This window comes from Salvelinus fontinalis, chromosome 3 (assembly GCF_029448725.1).
Source record: "Salvelinus fontinalis isolate EN_2023a chromosome 3, ASM2944872v1, whole genome shotgun sequence".
Classification (NCBI taxonomy): domain Eukaryota; kingdom Metazoa; phylum Chordata; class Actinopteri; order Salmoniformes; family Salmonidae; genus Salvelinus; species Salvelinus fontinalis.
Genome location: NC_074667.1, coordinates 77494716 through 77509742, shown reverse-complemented (window position 1 = coordinate 77509742; position 15027 = coordinate 77494716). Strand labels below are relative to the sequence as shown.

Here is a 15027-nt window from a genome sequence, read left to right as displayed (position 1 = left end):
TTACTGCATCGCAGTGCTGGAGGCGTCACTACAGACCCTGGTTCGATTCCAGGCTGTGTCACAGCCGGCCGCGACCGGGAGACCCATGATGCGGAGCACAATTATCCCAGCGTCGTCCGGCTTAGAGGGGGGGGGGTTTGGCCGGCCGGAATGTCCTTGTACCCATCACGCACTAGCGACTACTTGTGGCGGGCCGGGAGCATGCAAGCTGTTTCCCCCGACACATTGGTGCGGCTGGCTTCCGGATTAAGCGAGCAGTGTGTCAAGAAGCAGTGCGGCTTGGTGGGGTCGTGTGTGGTTGGACACATGGCTCTCAACCTTTGCCTCAGTAGGCAGTAGTTGTACCGAGTCGATGTGCAGGGATACGAGGTCATTGAGGTAGATATGTAGATATATATCTAGTTTGGTAATAAATAAATGAAATAATACTTGTAGTATTTATAGAGATGCAGTATTATGTGATTTTATAAAATGTTTTTATAAAATGTTTATTTTATTATGTGATTTTATTACCAAACTAGTGTATTTATTTATTACCAAACTAGTTTATTTATTTATTACCAAAGTAGTTTATTTATTTATTACCAACGTAGTTTATTTATTTATTACAAAAGTAGTTTATTTTATTACCAAAGTAGTTTATTTATTACCAAAACAGTTTATTTATTACCAAACTATTACCAAATTAGTTTGGGTGGTCTAAGTCACTGCATCTCAGTGCAAGAAGCGTCAATACAGTACCTGGTTCGAATCCAGGCTGTGTCACATTCGGCCGCGATTGGGAGTCCCATAGGGCGGCGCGCAATTGGCCCATCGTACCCCGGGTTTTGCCGGGGTAAATAATAATGTATTATTTGCCCCAGTGCTGCTCTCTCTCTCTCTCTCTCTGTGTGTGTATGTGTGTGCGTGTGCGTGTGCGTGTGCGTGTGTGTCAGTGGGCAGTCAAGAAGAACCACAAACAGAAGAGGATGTGGCTTCAACAGAAAACAGTGAGCGAGAGAGGGGGAGAGAGAGAGTGAGAGAGGGGGGGAGAGAGAGAGAGTGAGAGGGAAAGAGAGAGAGATACGCAGAAACCCCGAGTGAAAGAGAGAGAAATGGAAAACAGAAAGAAAATGACAGAAAGAGAGAGAGAATAACAGAAACCGAGAGGAAGATATATACTGGTCCAACTCAACATGTAGTCAGAGAGGCCTAAGGACTGGGCTTGTAGAAAACATTCATTTACATGCACCAGTGACTCCCTCTAGTGAACTGACTGGTATGTCAGATAATGTAGGCTATAGGAGGCCATCTGTTGCACTGAGATAGATTGAAAAGTAAAGCCGTGACGGAAAATCATCTGTCCATGAAAGCTGTATTGATGAGGCTATACCATGCAGCTTTGTCCCCATGTTATGAAACTATAGTCATTCTACCAATGACAGCTGGGGCTGAGCGGCACGTGCGACCTGTAGACTATACTATACTGTATAATACACACGCACACGCACACGCACACGCACACGCACACGCACACACCCTAACCTAACATTTCCCTATCAAACTGTGTCAAACCTCATGTAACATGTTATTGACCTTATACAGTATAATCTCCTCTCTCTCCCCACCAGGTGTCTCCCCAGTCCTACATTTCCCAGCAGTCTCTCCTGGAGTCTACTCTATACTCTGCCAACCACCAGGTGAAGAGGCGGAGCCAAGTGGAGCCCCCCAGCCCCGCCCCCGGCCAGCGACCCATGCAGGTCATTTTGTTTGTTTGTTTCTGTTTGATCAGTTTGATTCTGATGAAGGCCGTTGACGATGGAAATGTCATGTTTTCCTAACATAAAATAGCTAATACAATCCCTTTCAAACAATAAAAAAACACTCACATAGCAAAGATGACATTCATACATAAAGCTATTGAGGAAGACACAAAATGACACAAAAAAAGTCCAACACATATTTGCGTTGTACCACTGCAGGTGCTGGACCTATGGGAGCAGTACTCAGACCCCTCCACGGGGCGCTGTTTCTATGTCAACACCGTTACCAAGGAGAGGTCCTGGAAACCCCCCCGCAGAGCCCGCGAACAGGTAACAGACATACAGTGCATTGCAAAAGTATTCATCCCCCTTGGCGTTTTTTCCTATTTTGGTGCATTACAACCTGTAATTTAAACAAACAGAAAAGTGGTGCGTGCATATGTATTCACCCCCTTTGCTATGAAGTCCCTAAATAAGATCTGGTGCAACCAATTACTTTCAGAAGTCACATAATTAGTTAAATAAAGTCCACATGTGTGCAATCTAAGTGTCACATGATCTCAGTATATATACACCTGTTCTGAAAGGCCCCAGAGTCTGCAACCACTAAGCAAGCGGCACCATGAAGACCAAGGAGCTCTCCAAACAGGTCAGGGTAAAAGTTGTGGAGAAGTACAGATCAGGGTTGGGTTATAAAAAAATATCAGAAACTTTGAACATCCCACGGAGCACCATTAAATCCATTATTAAAAAATGGAAAGAATATGGCACCACAGCAAACCTGCCAAGAGAGGGCCGCCCACTGAAACAAACAGACCAGGCAAGGAGGGCATTAATCAGAGAGACAACAAAGAGACTAAAGATAACCCTGAAGGAGCTGCAAAGGTCCTCAGTGACGATTGGAGTATCTGTCCATAGGACCACTTTTATGCCGTACACTCCACAGAACTGGGCTTTACGGAAGAGTGGCCAGAAAAAAAGCATTGCTTAAAGAAAATAATAAGCAAACACGTTTGGTGTTCGCCAAAAGGCATGTAGGAGACTCTGTAAACATATGGAAGAAGGTACTCTGGTCAGATGAGACTAAAATTTAGCTGTTTGGCCATCAAGGAAAATGCTATGTCTGGTGAAAACCCAACTTCTCTCATCACCCCGAGAATACCATCCCCACAGTGAAGCATGGTGGTGGCCGCATCATGCAGTGGAGATGTTTTTCATCGTCAGGGACTGGGAAACTGGTCAGAATTGAAGGAATGATGGATGGAGCTAAATACAGGGAAATCCTTGAGGGAAACCTGTTTCAGTCTTCCAGAGATTTGAGACTGGGGCGGAGGTTCACCTTCCAGCAGGACAATGACCCTAAGCATACTACTAAAGCAACACTAGAGTGGTTTAAGGGGAAACAATACTTTTACCTTGAAGAATGGGCAACAATCCCAGTGGCTAGATGTGCCAAGCTTATAGAGACATGCCCCAAGAGACTTGCAGCTGTAATTGCTGCAAAAGGTGTCTCTACAAAGTATTGACTTTGTGAAAACTGGTGGAAACTTGAGCGTGCATAACTATTCTGTTTTTTTTGTCTTATTTCACCCCACAATTGATTTTGCATCTTCAAAGTGGTAGTTATGTTGTGTAAATCAAATGATACAAACCCCCCGAAAAATCAGTTTTAATTCCAGGTTGTAAGGCAACAAAATAGGAAAAATGCCAAGGGGGGTGAATACTTTCACAAGCCACTGTAACAGGGATATAGAGAACACAGGGTCCCATGTTAATTCACAGACTTACAGACCACAGGGTCCTATGTTAATTTACAGGCATAAAGACCACAGGATCCTATGTTAATTTACAGGCATAAAGACCACAGGATCCTATGTTCATTTACAGGCATAAAGACCACAGGGTCCTATGTTAATTTACAGATATACAGACCACAGGGTCCCATGTTAATTCACAGACATACAGACCAAAGAATCCTATGTTAATTTACAGGCATACAGACCACAGGGTCCTATGTTAATTCACAGACATACAGATCACAGGGTCCTATGTTAAGTTCAACAGTACAACTATTTTTGGGGACAGTAGAGTCATTTTATCAACACTTTTTTTAATGTTACCAGCAATGAGAAATAGTAGAACAGATCTGTTTTCAAACTAACACCCCTCTTCCCTGCAATAGGCTAGTCCGAGGGACACCAACCACCTGTCTCTCCCAATCCCAGGCACAGAGAATGGCAACATGTACAGGGTAGGTCCACCTACAGCCCCCCCCCCCCCCCCCCCCCACAGTATCTGTCTTTAAAAAAAACTGTTACAAGGACTTAATGAAGTGTTGTAATGTGATTGTGTCGCTACTGTTGTCAACCTCGTGACCATAACCTAATAAAACAAGTGAGATGTACACACAAAATCATCTATTCAGATATTTGCTTCCTGTCTTCGTAAACAGTCTGTGGACTGCTCTTAATCTCTCCTGTTCTTAGGCCGTCATTGGAAAATAAGAATTTGTTCTTAACTGACTTGCCTAGTTAAATAAAGGTACAAAAAGAAAGAAAATAATAATATAAAGTTGATGCGTGTTTATTTTAACGTAGACAGGGAAAGCTACCCAGACACTGAACCAGAGCTTCATGGACAACAAGACTTCACAAGTTGTCACGGTAACACGTTGGCACTGCCCAGAAACAAGCCCTGACACGCTAGGGCTTGTAGAGATCTGATCGTGTTGGATAGTTAAAATTCTACCGACTTTATCAGAGGGCAAGCTGGAGCTAAATTCATACCGCGTACACCTGTCCATTCTACATTGTGCCAGGCGAGTAGGAACTGTGGGTTGTACAGTTACAACAGTTGTTACAGTGTACTTACAGGAATAACCACACAGTGTTGTAAAGTAGAGATTGTGTCTGGGCTTCATCCAACTTCCACCCCGACTGACCTATAGTGCCTGTGTCACCATGGTAACTACAGAGATAAGACCAGTCAAGGAGTTAAAATAAGTCTCTGTAGATAATGATTCTGTTGTCCTTGTTGTTACTGTTAGTGGTGGTATAAAATAAGTCTCGGTAGATAATGATTCTGTTGTCCTTGTTACTGTTAGTGGTGTTATAAAATAAGTCTCTGTAGATAATGATTCTGTTGTCCTTGTTACTGTTAGTGGTGTTATAAAATAAGTCTCTGTAGATAATGATTCTGTTGTCCTTGTTGTGTTATATTGTTGATATGATAATATCTCTGGGTACGTCCCAAACCGCTCCCCGTTCCCTATATAGTACACTACTTTTGACCAGAGCCTAGAGTGCGATTTGGGATGCCGCCTCTCATTCTAGGCTTCCTTCGCATGGCTTCCTTCGCATGGCTTCCTTCGCATGGCTTCCTTCACATGGCTTCCTTCACATGGCTTCCTGGTTGTGCATATTGAGAGTGATGGTACATGCTGATAGCGTTAGGTTCCATATAGAAAGAGGAAGTTTATGCTGTGAGAGAGCGAGAGAGAAGGAGAGACAGAAGTGGATTTGGTGTTGTGGTTCCTCAGATGAAAAGGTGTGTGTGTGTCAGGAAGGTGCACTACAGCGGACAGTGGCGTGGACCGACTCTCCTATTGACTACCAAGGAAACGTTTTATAGTTTTGCTTTATTTTGATCTGGATTCTGATACGGGTGATATAGAGGCTACTGATGAACAGTGTGGCTGTAAGTTCAGTGTTTTTCTTCTTGTGTATGGGTGTGTGAGAAAGAGTGAGTGTAAGACAGAACTAGTTACTGTATATTTCTCAGTTAGCTTAAACACTCTTGTGGTCAAAGGTGCTATCTAAAACCTAAAATGTTTGACATATTCTGTAAGAATATGTCGAAGATAAATACACAACGCAGAGACAGAGAACGAGAGGTTAAGGACGAAAAGTCAATAGAGTAATAATGATGAAGGGAAATAGTGTTTTTTCTGTAATAGAGAATTATTGCTCAATGGTTCAGAGGCATGGGAGAAACACGTCTTATGAAATAGGATACTTGTTATTTGGCCATTGGCTTGTTTTATTGCAAGAAATTCTAATTGTTCAACCACAGACTAGGGCTGGATTATAAAACGACATGCTGTCCCTTTGTTCTGTGGAGAGAATGACTGGAGAGAACCACAGGAGAGAATCACTGAGGACAGGGGAGAATGACCATCTACCTCCCCGTATGATTTGTCCTCTTCAAATAAACCTATTTTCCTCCCCCTGATTTGCTTTGGGGTCTGTTATTAAAGAATAACATAAATCTCGAACAACCCTTTGAAGAACACTTTTTGGTTCCATGTAGAACCCTTTTCACAGAGGATTCAACATGGAACTCAAAAGGGTTCTAGCTGGAGCCAAAAAGGGTTCTCCTATGGGGACAACCGAAGAACCCTTCTGGAAAACTTTTTTAATTTCCAGGTAGAACATTTTTTGTTTTTTTCTCTGAGTGTCTGTCACGATCGTGTGGCGGATTAACGGACCAAAATGCAGCAGTTGGAAAATAAGCCATCTTCTTTTATTTTAACACGAAGATGAACACGACACAAAAACACTTTAACAAAACAACAAAACAACAAAACGACCGTGAAGCTACAAACGTTGTGCACAAACATACAGGCTACTAACGTTCTTACATAGACAATTACCCACAACCAATGAGAGCCTATGGCTACCCTAAATAAGGCTCCCAATCAGAGACAACCGAAATCAGCTGTCTCTAATTGGGAACTCATTCAGGTAACCATAGACTCTCCTAGATAACTAACCAACATAGACAACTCTAGACATATACACTCAACACAAAACCATCTACTACACCCCATAACCCCTTTACCAAATAAACACCCAAAACCAACAAAACATAAACATTCCCCATGTCACACCCTGACCTAACTAAAATAATAAAGAAAACAAAGAATAATAAGGCCAGGGCGTGACATAACCCCCCCCTTGAGGCGCGAACTCCGGGCGCACCATACACAGTCTAGGGGAGGGTCTGGGTGGGCTCCCCTCCACGGTGGCGGCTCCGGCTCTGGTCGTAGTCCCCACGTCACCACAGTACCTAACCACCTCCTAGGCCTCCTCCAAACGACCCCCCTCCACATTAACCCCATTGTATTAAGGGGCAGTTCCGGACTAAGGGACAGCTCCGGACTAAGGTCCAGTACCAGGGTAAGGGGCAGTACCAGGATCAGGGGCAGTACCAGGGTAAGGGGCAGTACCAGGGTAAGGGGCAGCACCAGGGTAAGGGGCAGCACCAGGGTAAGGGGCAGCTCCGGACTGAAGAATGGCAGCTCCGGACTGAGGGACTGCAGCTCCGGACTGAGGGATGGCCCATGGCTGGCTGACGGATCTGGCTGCTCATGGCTAGCTGACGGATCTGGCTGCTCATGGCTGGCTGACGGATCTGGCTGCTCATGGCTGGCTGACGGATCTGGCTGCTCATGGCTAGCTGACGGATCTGGCTGCTCATGGCTAGCTGACGGATCTGGCTGCTCATGGCTAGCTGACTGATCTGGCTGCTCATGGCTAGCTGACGGATCTGGCTGCTCATGGCTAGCTGACGGATCTGGCTGCTCATGGCTAGCTGACGGATCTGGCTGCTCATGGCTAGCTGACGGATCTGGCTGCTCACGGCTAGCTGACGGATCTGGCTGCTCACGGCTAGCTGACGGATCTGGCTGCTCATGGCTATCTGACTGATCTGGCTGCTCCTGTCTGGTTGGCGGCTCTGGCAGATCCTGTCTGGTTGACGGCTCTGGCAGATCCTGTCTGGTTGGCGGCTCTGGCAGATCCTGTCTGACGGACGGCTCTAGCGGCTCCTGTCTGGCTGGCGGCTCTAGCGGCTCCTGTCTGGCGGACGGCTCAGTGGGCTCATGGCAGACGGGCGGCTTTGCAGGCTCATGGCAGACGGGCGGCTTTGCAGGCTCATGGCAGACGGATGGCTCAGATGGCGCTGGGGAGACGGATGGCTCAGATGGCGCTGGGGAGACGGATGGCTCAGATGGCGCTTGGCAGACGGGCAGTTCAGTCATTGCTGTGCAGACGGCAGATTCCTGCCGGCTGAGGCGCACTGTAGGCCTGGTGCGTGGTGCCGGGACTGGTGGCACCGGGCTGGGGACACGCATCTCAGGGCTAGTGCGGGGAGAAGGAACAGGGCATACTGGACCCTGGGGACGCACATTAGGCCTAGTGCGTGGGGCCGGAACTGGTGGTACCGGACTGGGGACACGCATCTCAGGGCTAATGCGGGGAGCAGCAACAGGATGCACAGGACTCTGGAAACGCACAAGAGGCTTAGTGCGTGGTGCCGGAATTGGTGGTACCGGGCTGGAGACACGCACCATAGGACGAGTGCGTGGAGGAGGAACAGGGCTCTGGAGACACACTGGAAGCCTGTTACGTGGTGTATGTACTGGTGGCACTGAACTGGGGCGGGAAAGTGGCGCCGGAAATACCGGACCGTGCAGGCGTATTGGCTCCCTTGAGCATTGAGCCTGACCAACCTTACCTGGTTGAATGCTCCCCGTTGCCCGACCAGTGCGGGGAGGTGGAATAACCCGCACCGGGCTATGTAGGCGAACCGGGGACACCATGCGTAAGGCTGGTGCCATGTAAACCGGCCCGAGGAGACGCACTGGTGGCCAGATATGTAGGGCCGGCTTCATGACATCCGGCTCAATACTCAATCTAGCCCTGCCAGTGCGGGGAGGTGGAATAACCCGCACCGGGCTATGCACACGTACAGGAGACACCGTGCGCTCTACTGCGTAACACGGTGTCTGCCCGTACTCTCGCTCTCCACGGTAATTACAGGGAGTAGGCGCAGGTTTCCTACCTGACTTCGCCACTCTCCCTTTAAGCCCCCCCCAAAGAATTTTTTTGGGTTTTCCCACAGGCTTCCTACCGCTTCGTCGTGCTGCCTCCATTCGCCGGTATCCCTCCTCGCACTGCGCCAGAGAATCCCAGGCGGGCTCCGGCACTCTCCCTGGGTTGATCGCCCACCTGTCGATCTCCTCCCACGTAGTGTAGCCCAGATCCTTTGTAGGTTCCTTTTCCTGTCTCCGAGCTAGCTCCTCATATCGCCGCCTCTCTGCTTTCGCTGCCTCCAGCTCAGCTTTGGGGCGGTTATATTCTCCTGGTACCTCCCGGTCTAAAATTTCCTCCCATGTCCATGAATCCTTGTATTTCTCCTGTTGCCGCTGGTCATGCCGCTTGGTCCTATGGTGGGTAATTCTGTCACGATCGTGTGGCGGATTAACGGACCAAAATGCAGCAGTTGGAAAATAAGCCATCTTCTTTTATTTTAACACGAAGATGAACACGACACAAAAACACTTTAACAAAACAACAAAACAACAAAACGACCGTGAAGCTACAAACGTTGTGCACAAACATACAGGCTACTAACGTTCTTACATAGACAATTACCCACAACCAATGAGAGCCTATGGCTACCCTAAATAAGGCTCCCAATCAGAGACAACCAAAATCAGCTGTCTCTAATTGGGAACTCATTCAGGTAACCATAGACTCTCCTAGATAACTAACCAACATAGACAACTCTAGACATATACACTCAACACAAAACCATCTACTACACCCCATAACCCCTTTACCAAATAAACACCCAAAACCAACAAAACATAAACATTCCCCATGTCACACCCTGACCTAACTAAAATAATAAAGAAAACAAAGAATAATAAGGCCAGGGCGTGACAGTGTCGTCTCATGTTAGTGCTTGCGTCTTCACATTTTATAGATAACAGACTAGTATGACTGACTGTACAGTACGTCTGTGTACCAGTTTGTTCCAACAATATACACTTCAACAAGTTATAGATTTCACCTGTGATAAAGCTATCTGTGCTTTTCACTATGGGGATCTGCTAATGTGGATCTTTAATAAATACTAATATTAACTGACATGTTTGGAAGGAAAATCTATTATTAATGTATTTTAGTGTTGCGTAATGTGTTTGTCATTCTAGGATAGTGTTTGCTGTTTATTTGCCTTTGTAGTGAAGCAAAAGACAAAATGGACTGTAAGGAAATAAACTATTCTTCCTCTTCTTTTTTTTATCTATGTTCCAGCTCTCTTCAGACTTCCTGTACGGTGGGCAGATTGCTGACAGTGGCCGGGACCTGGGTCAGGTGACATTTGAATGGAATGTAGAGATGAATGGAATGTGTACAGGGGAAATAACTTCATTGCAACAAAAACAAGGAACTAAAAAGTTTAACAATACAACAACAGAACAATAATATCTACATTAAACACATTTTTCCAATGGTGCTATCAGAAGCAATCCTCTAGTAATATCCTCTAATAATATCCTCTAGTAATATCCTCTAGTAATATCCTCTAGTAATGGCTGAAACGGAGCTAAAGGAACGTATGAAAAAAATGTTTTTCATGTGTTTTTTATACCATTTCATCCACTCCGTTCCGCCCGTTATTATGTGCCGTCCTCCCCTCAGAAGCCTCCACTGACATACACAGAGTAGCTGACTTGCCCCCCCCCCCCTCTCTGTGCTTCCTGCCTTGTAGAGCATGCAGAGAGCAGTTTCCTCCAACACCATCAGCATCACAGCTTTCAGAACAGGAGAGTCTCAGGGGGTCATCCAGCGACGTCACTCTGCCCTACTGCATCATGGGACAGAGCAGCTCAGCCACTCACGAACCATAATACTGCCCAAGAACGGCAAGGTACACACACACACAAATACTGGAACAGATGTGAGCCGAATGACACAGACCTATTGTTGTCCAAATCTAATCTCGGTTACCCAGAAGTAAAATTCTCTTCTGAAAGTTAGTAAATTCCTGTTTTACTTCTGGGGGGGGGGGGGGTGAAGCGACGTCTCCTCCCTCACAAACAGAAACTCTTGGCCAAACCACTCGATTCCGCTAATTTCACATCTTTATCGTGGCCCAAAAAATAAATGTTTTGTTTTCATGAATGTTTACGATAGAGTCAATTTTGACTTTGTGGCTGAGCATCTGATAATATTCTGCCTCTCCCTCCTGTGGGAGGCAACCTTTGAATCCTACTGAAAAACACAAAACAATCAATATATTTCAAAATGTCAGTACATGTAAAAATGTGAACATACCTGTACTGTATTGTACTGTAATATGTAGTTCAATTATCATTGAAAGATGCACATCTCACCTGTAGTTTTGCCGGAAAATTCGTACCGTTGATGAAACTGTTGAACTTGATTTGGTTGCACCCTTAAACCGTCCTCTCTCAAAGAGAGACCATGGTTTACAACATGGTCAATAATTGTGGCCTTTATCTCATCAGAGACCACTGCTCTTGGTCTTCCTCTCCTTTGTCCTCCACACATTCTCCCTCTCCCTGTCACTCTTCTTTCCACACCAACCTGCCTTCCTTGATCCATGTTTCCAGACAAAATCATTCCAAAGCCGTCTTCTTTTGTCTGTTTGGTAACGAGACTAAAAACAGGACACTTGGGTAGGCTAACAGCTGAAATTGCAATCAGCTGTGTTTGGAATGATACAAAATTCTGCTGAGATTTTCTATATGTTTCAATCTGGTAACTGCAGAAATGCACGACATTTGCCATCATTCTGTTTTGAATGTGTTTTTAACAGTTTTGGAAACAGTGTGTTAGCATTTGAAAACATGTGCTGCAAATATATAGTTTTGCAGGTGGTGGAGTATGGATGAGAACAGAGTTAATCGATTTCAGAGAGAATGTGGTCATTGAATGCATTTTGTGTGAAAACAATGAAAAACGATTCACAGTTTGGTCCACATACACTTCTGTTTCGCTAACTGTGGGAAGAGTTTTGACAATGTGACTTCAGTTTTGACCAATGCATGTTAGCAATTGAAAAAAAACTGTAACAAGTGCAAACCGTTTATCATCCATACAGGCTTAAAAATCACAGCCCCAGTTTAAGCACCGCCTTTGTCCAATCCTGATTTGTCCAGATAATCAATGACAAAAAACAAAAAAACAGGAATTACTGCTGCTGGGAATCACATAATTCTATGTGGGCCTTGGCAGATTCTCACCGTTTCATCTGTCCACGAGAATCTATCCCCTAGAATCTATCCCCTAGAATCTATCCTCGAGAATCTATCCCCTAGAATCTATCCCCTAGAATCTATCCTCGAGAATCTATCCCCTAGAATCTATCCCCTAGAATCTATCCCCTAGAATCTATCCTCGAGAATCTATCCCCTAGAATCCATCCACGAGAATCTATCCCCTAGAATCTATCCCCTAGAATCCATCCACGAGAATCTATCCCCTAGAATCTATCCCCTAGAATCCATCCATGAGAATCTATCCCCTAGAATCTATCCCCTAGAATCTATCCCCTAGAATCTATCCCCTAGAATCTATCCTCGAGAATCTATCCCCTAGAATCCATCCACGAGAATCTATCCCCTAGAATCTATCCCCTAGAATCTATCCACGAGAATCTATCCCCTAGAATCTATCCCCTAGAATCTATCCCCTAGAATCTATTCACGAGAATCTATCCACGAGAATCTATCCACGAGAATCTATCCCCTAGAATCTATTCACGAGAATCTATCCCCTAGAATCTATCCCCTAGAATCTATCCCCTAGAATCTATTCACGAGAATCTATCCCCTAGAATCTATCCACGAGAATCTATCCACGAGAATCTATCCCCTAGAATCCATCCACGAGATATTTGTCCAGACCTAACATACATGTGTTGTTCGTAGCTGGGCCAGCAGTACAGAGACTGTTCCTACCCTGGGACCAGTGTTGTGGTGGTGGAGCCTCCTTCTCCAGCCACCTCTCCCTACAGCAATGACAGCTCCACACCGGTGAGTCTCACATCTCAAATGTCCCCACTGTCCCTCTGTCTCCCATCTGTCCCTCTGTCTCCGCTGTCTCCCATCTGTCCCTCTGTCTCCGCTGTCTCCCATCTGTCCTTCTGTCTCCGCTGTCTCCCATCTGTCCCTCTGTCTCCGCTGTCTCCCATCTGTCCTTCTGTCTCCGCTGTCTCCCATCTGTCCTTCTGTCTCCGCTGTCTCCCATCTGTCCCGCTGTCTCCGCTGTCTCCCATCTGTCCTTCTGTCTCCGCTGTCTCCCGTCTGTCCCTCTGTCTCCGCTGTCTTCCATCTGTCCCTCTGTCTCCGCTGTCTCCCATCTGTCCGTCTGTCTCCGCTGTCTCCCATCTGTCCTTCTGTCTCCGCTGTCTCCCATCTGTCCCTCTGTCTCCGCTGTCTCTCATCTGTCCTTCTGTCTCCGCTGTCTCCCATCTGTCCCTCTGTCTCCGCTGTCTCTCATCTGTCCCTCTGTCTCCGCTGTCTCCCATCTGTCCCTCTGTCTCCGCTGTCTCCCATCTGTCCCTCTGTCTCCGCTGTCTCCCATCTGTCCCTCTGTCTCCGCTGTCTCCCATCTGTCCTTCTGTCTCCGCTGTCTCCCATCTGTCCCTCTGTCTCCGCTGTCTCCCATCTGTCCTTCTGTCTCCGCTGTCTCCCATCTGTCCCTCTGTCTCCGCTGTCTCTCATCTGTCCCTCTGTCTACGCTGTCTCCCATCTGTCCCTCTGTCTCCGCTGTCTCCCACCTGTCCCTCTGTCTCCGCTGTCTCCCACCTGTCCCTCTGTCTCCGCTGTCTCCCGTCTGTCCCTCTGTCTGCGCTGTCTCCCATCTGTCCCTCTGTCTCCGCTGTCTCCCATCTGTCCCTCTGTCTCCGCTGTCTCCCATCTGTCCCTCTGTCTCCCATCTGTCCCTCTGTCTCCCATCTGTCCCTCTGTCCCTCTGTCTCCCATCTGTCCTTCTGTCTCCGCTGTCTCCCATCTGTCCCTCTGTCTCCCATCTGTCCTTCTGTCTCCGCTGTCTCCCATCTGTCCCTCTGTCTCCGCTGTCTCCCATCTGTCCCTCTGTCTCCGCTGTCTCCCATCTGTCCCTCTGTCTCCGCTGTCTCTCATCTGTCCCTCTGTCTCCGCTGTCTCCCATCTGTCCCTCTGTCTCCGCTGTCTCCCATCTGTCCCTCTGTCTCCCATCTGTCCCTCTGTCTCCCATCTGTCCTTCTGTCTCCGCTGTCTCCCATCTGTCCCTCTGTCTCCGCTGTCTCCCATCTGCCCCGCTGTCTCCGCTGTCTCCCATCTGTCCTTCTGTCTCCGCTGTCTCCCATCTGTCCCTCTGTCTCCCATCTGTCCTTCTGTCTCCGCTGTCTCCCATCTGTCCCTCTGTCTCTGCTGTCTCCCATCTGTCCCTCTGTCTCTGCTGTCTCCCATCTGTCCCTCTGTCTCCGCTGTCTCTCATCTGTCCCTCTGTCTCCGCTGTCTCCCATCTGTCCCTCTGTCTCCGCTGTCTCCCATCTGTCCCTCTGTCTCCCATCTGTCCCTCTGTCTCCCATCTGTCCTTCTGTCTCCGCTGTCTCCCATCTGTCCCTCTGTCTCCGCTGTCTCCCATCTGTCCCGCTGTCTCCGCTGTCTCCCATCTGTCCCTCTGTCTCCCATCTGTCCCTCTGTCTCCCATCTGTCCCTCTGTCCCTCTGTCTCCCATCTGTCCCTCTGTCTCCCATCTGTCCTTCTGTCTCCGCTGTCTCCCATCTGTCCCTCTGTCTCCCATCTGTCCTTCTGTCTCCGCTGTCTCCCATCTGTCCCTCTGGCTCCGCTGTCTCCCATCTGTCCCTCTGTCTCCGCTGTCTCCCATCTGTCCCTCTGTCTCCGCTGTCTCTCATCTGTCCCTCTGTCTCCGCTGTCTCCCATCTGTCCCTCTGTCTCCGCTGTCTCCCATCTGTCCCTCTGTCTCCCATCTGTCCCTCTGTCTCCCATCTGTCCTTCTGTCTCCGCTGTCTCCCATCTGTCCCTCTGTCTCCGCTGTCTCCCATCTGTCCCGCTGTCTCCGCTGTCTCCCATCTGTTCTTCTGTCTCCGCTGTCTCCCATCTGTCCCTCTGTCTCCCATCTGTCCTTCTGTCTCCGCTGTCTCCGCTGTCTCCCATCTGTCCCTCTGTCTCCGCTGTCTCCCATCTGTCCCTCTGTCTCCGCTGTCTCCCATCTGTCCCTCTGTCTCCGCTGTCTCTCATCTGTCCCTCTGTCTCCGCTGTCTCCCATCTGTCCCTCTGTCTCCGCTGTCTCCCATCTGTCCCTCTGTCTCCCATCTGTCTCTCATCTGTCCTTCTGTCTCCGCTGTCTCCCATCTGTCCCTCTGTCTCCGCTGTCTCCCATCTGTCCCGCTGTCTCCGCTGTCTCCCATCTGTCCTTCTGTCTCCGCTGTCTCCCGTCTGTCCCTCTGTCTCCGCTGTCTT

The 15027-nt window shown here is 47.8% G+C and overlaps 1 protein-coding gene across 4 annotated transcripts in view; it reads left to right on the top strand.

Annotated features, from left to right (window-relative positions):
* Positions 1–15027, top strand: part of arhgap9 (Rho GTPase activating protein 9) — a 69646-nt gene that overhangs the window by 35012 nt on the left and 19607 nt on the right. For all 4 annotated transcript variants that reach the window (XM_055918094.1, XM_055918092.1, XM_055918093.1 and 1 more), the window contains 6 exons: positions 1611–1739; positions 1962–2072; positions 3925–3993; positions 9845–9904; positions 10302–10460; positions 12487–12591. In XM_055918094.1, coding sequence (XP_055774069.1) covers positions 1611–1739; positions 1962–2072; positions 3925–3993; positions 9845–9904; positions 10302–10460; positions 12487–12591 — 633 coding nt within the window. The remainder of the gene's footprint in view (positions 1–1610; positions 1740–1961; positions 2073–3924; positions 3994–9844; positions 9905–10301; positions 10461–12486; positions 12592–15027) is intronic.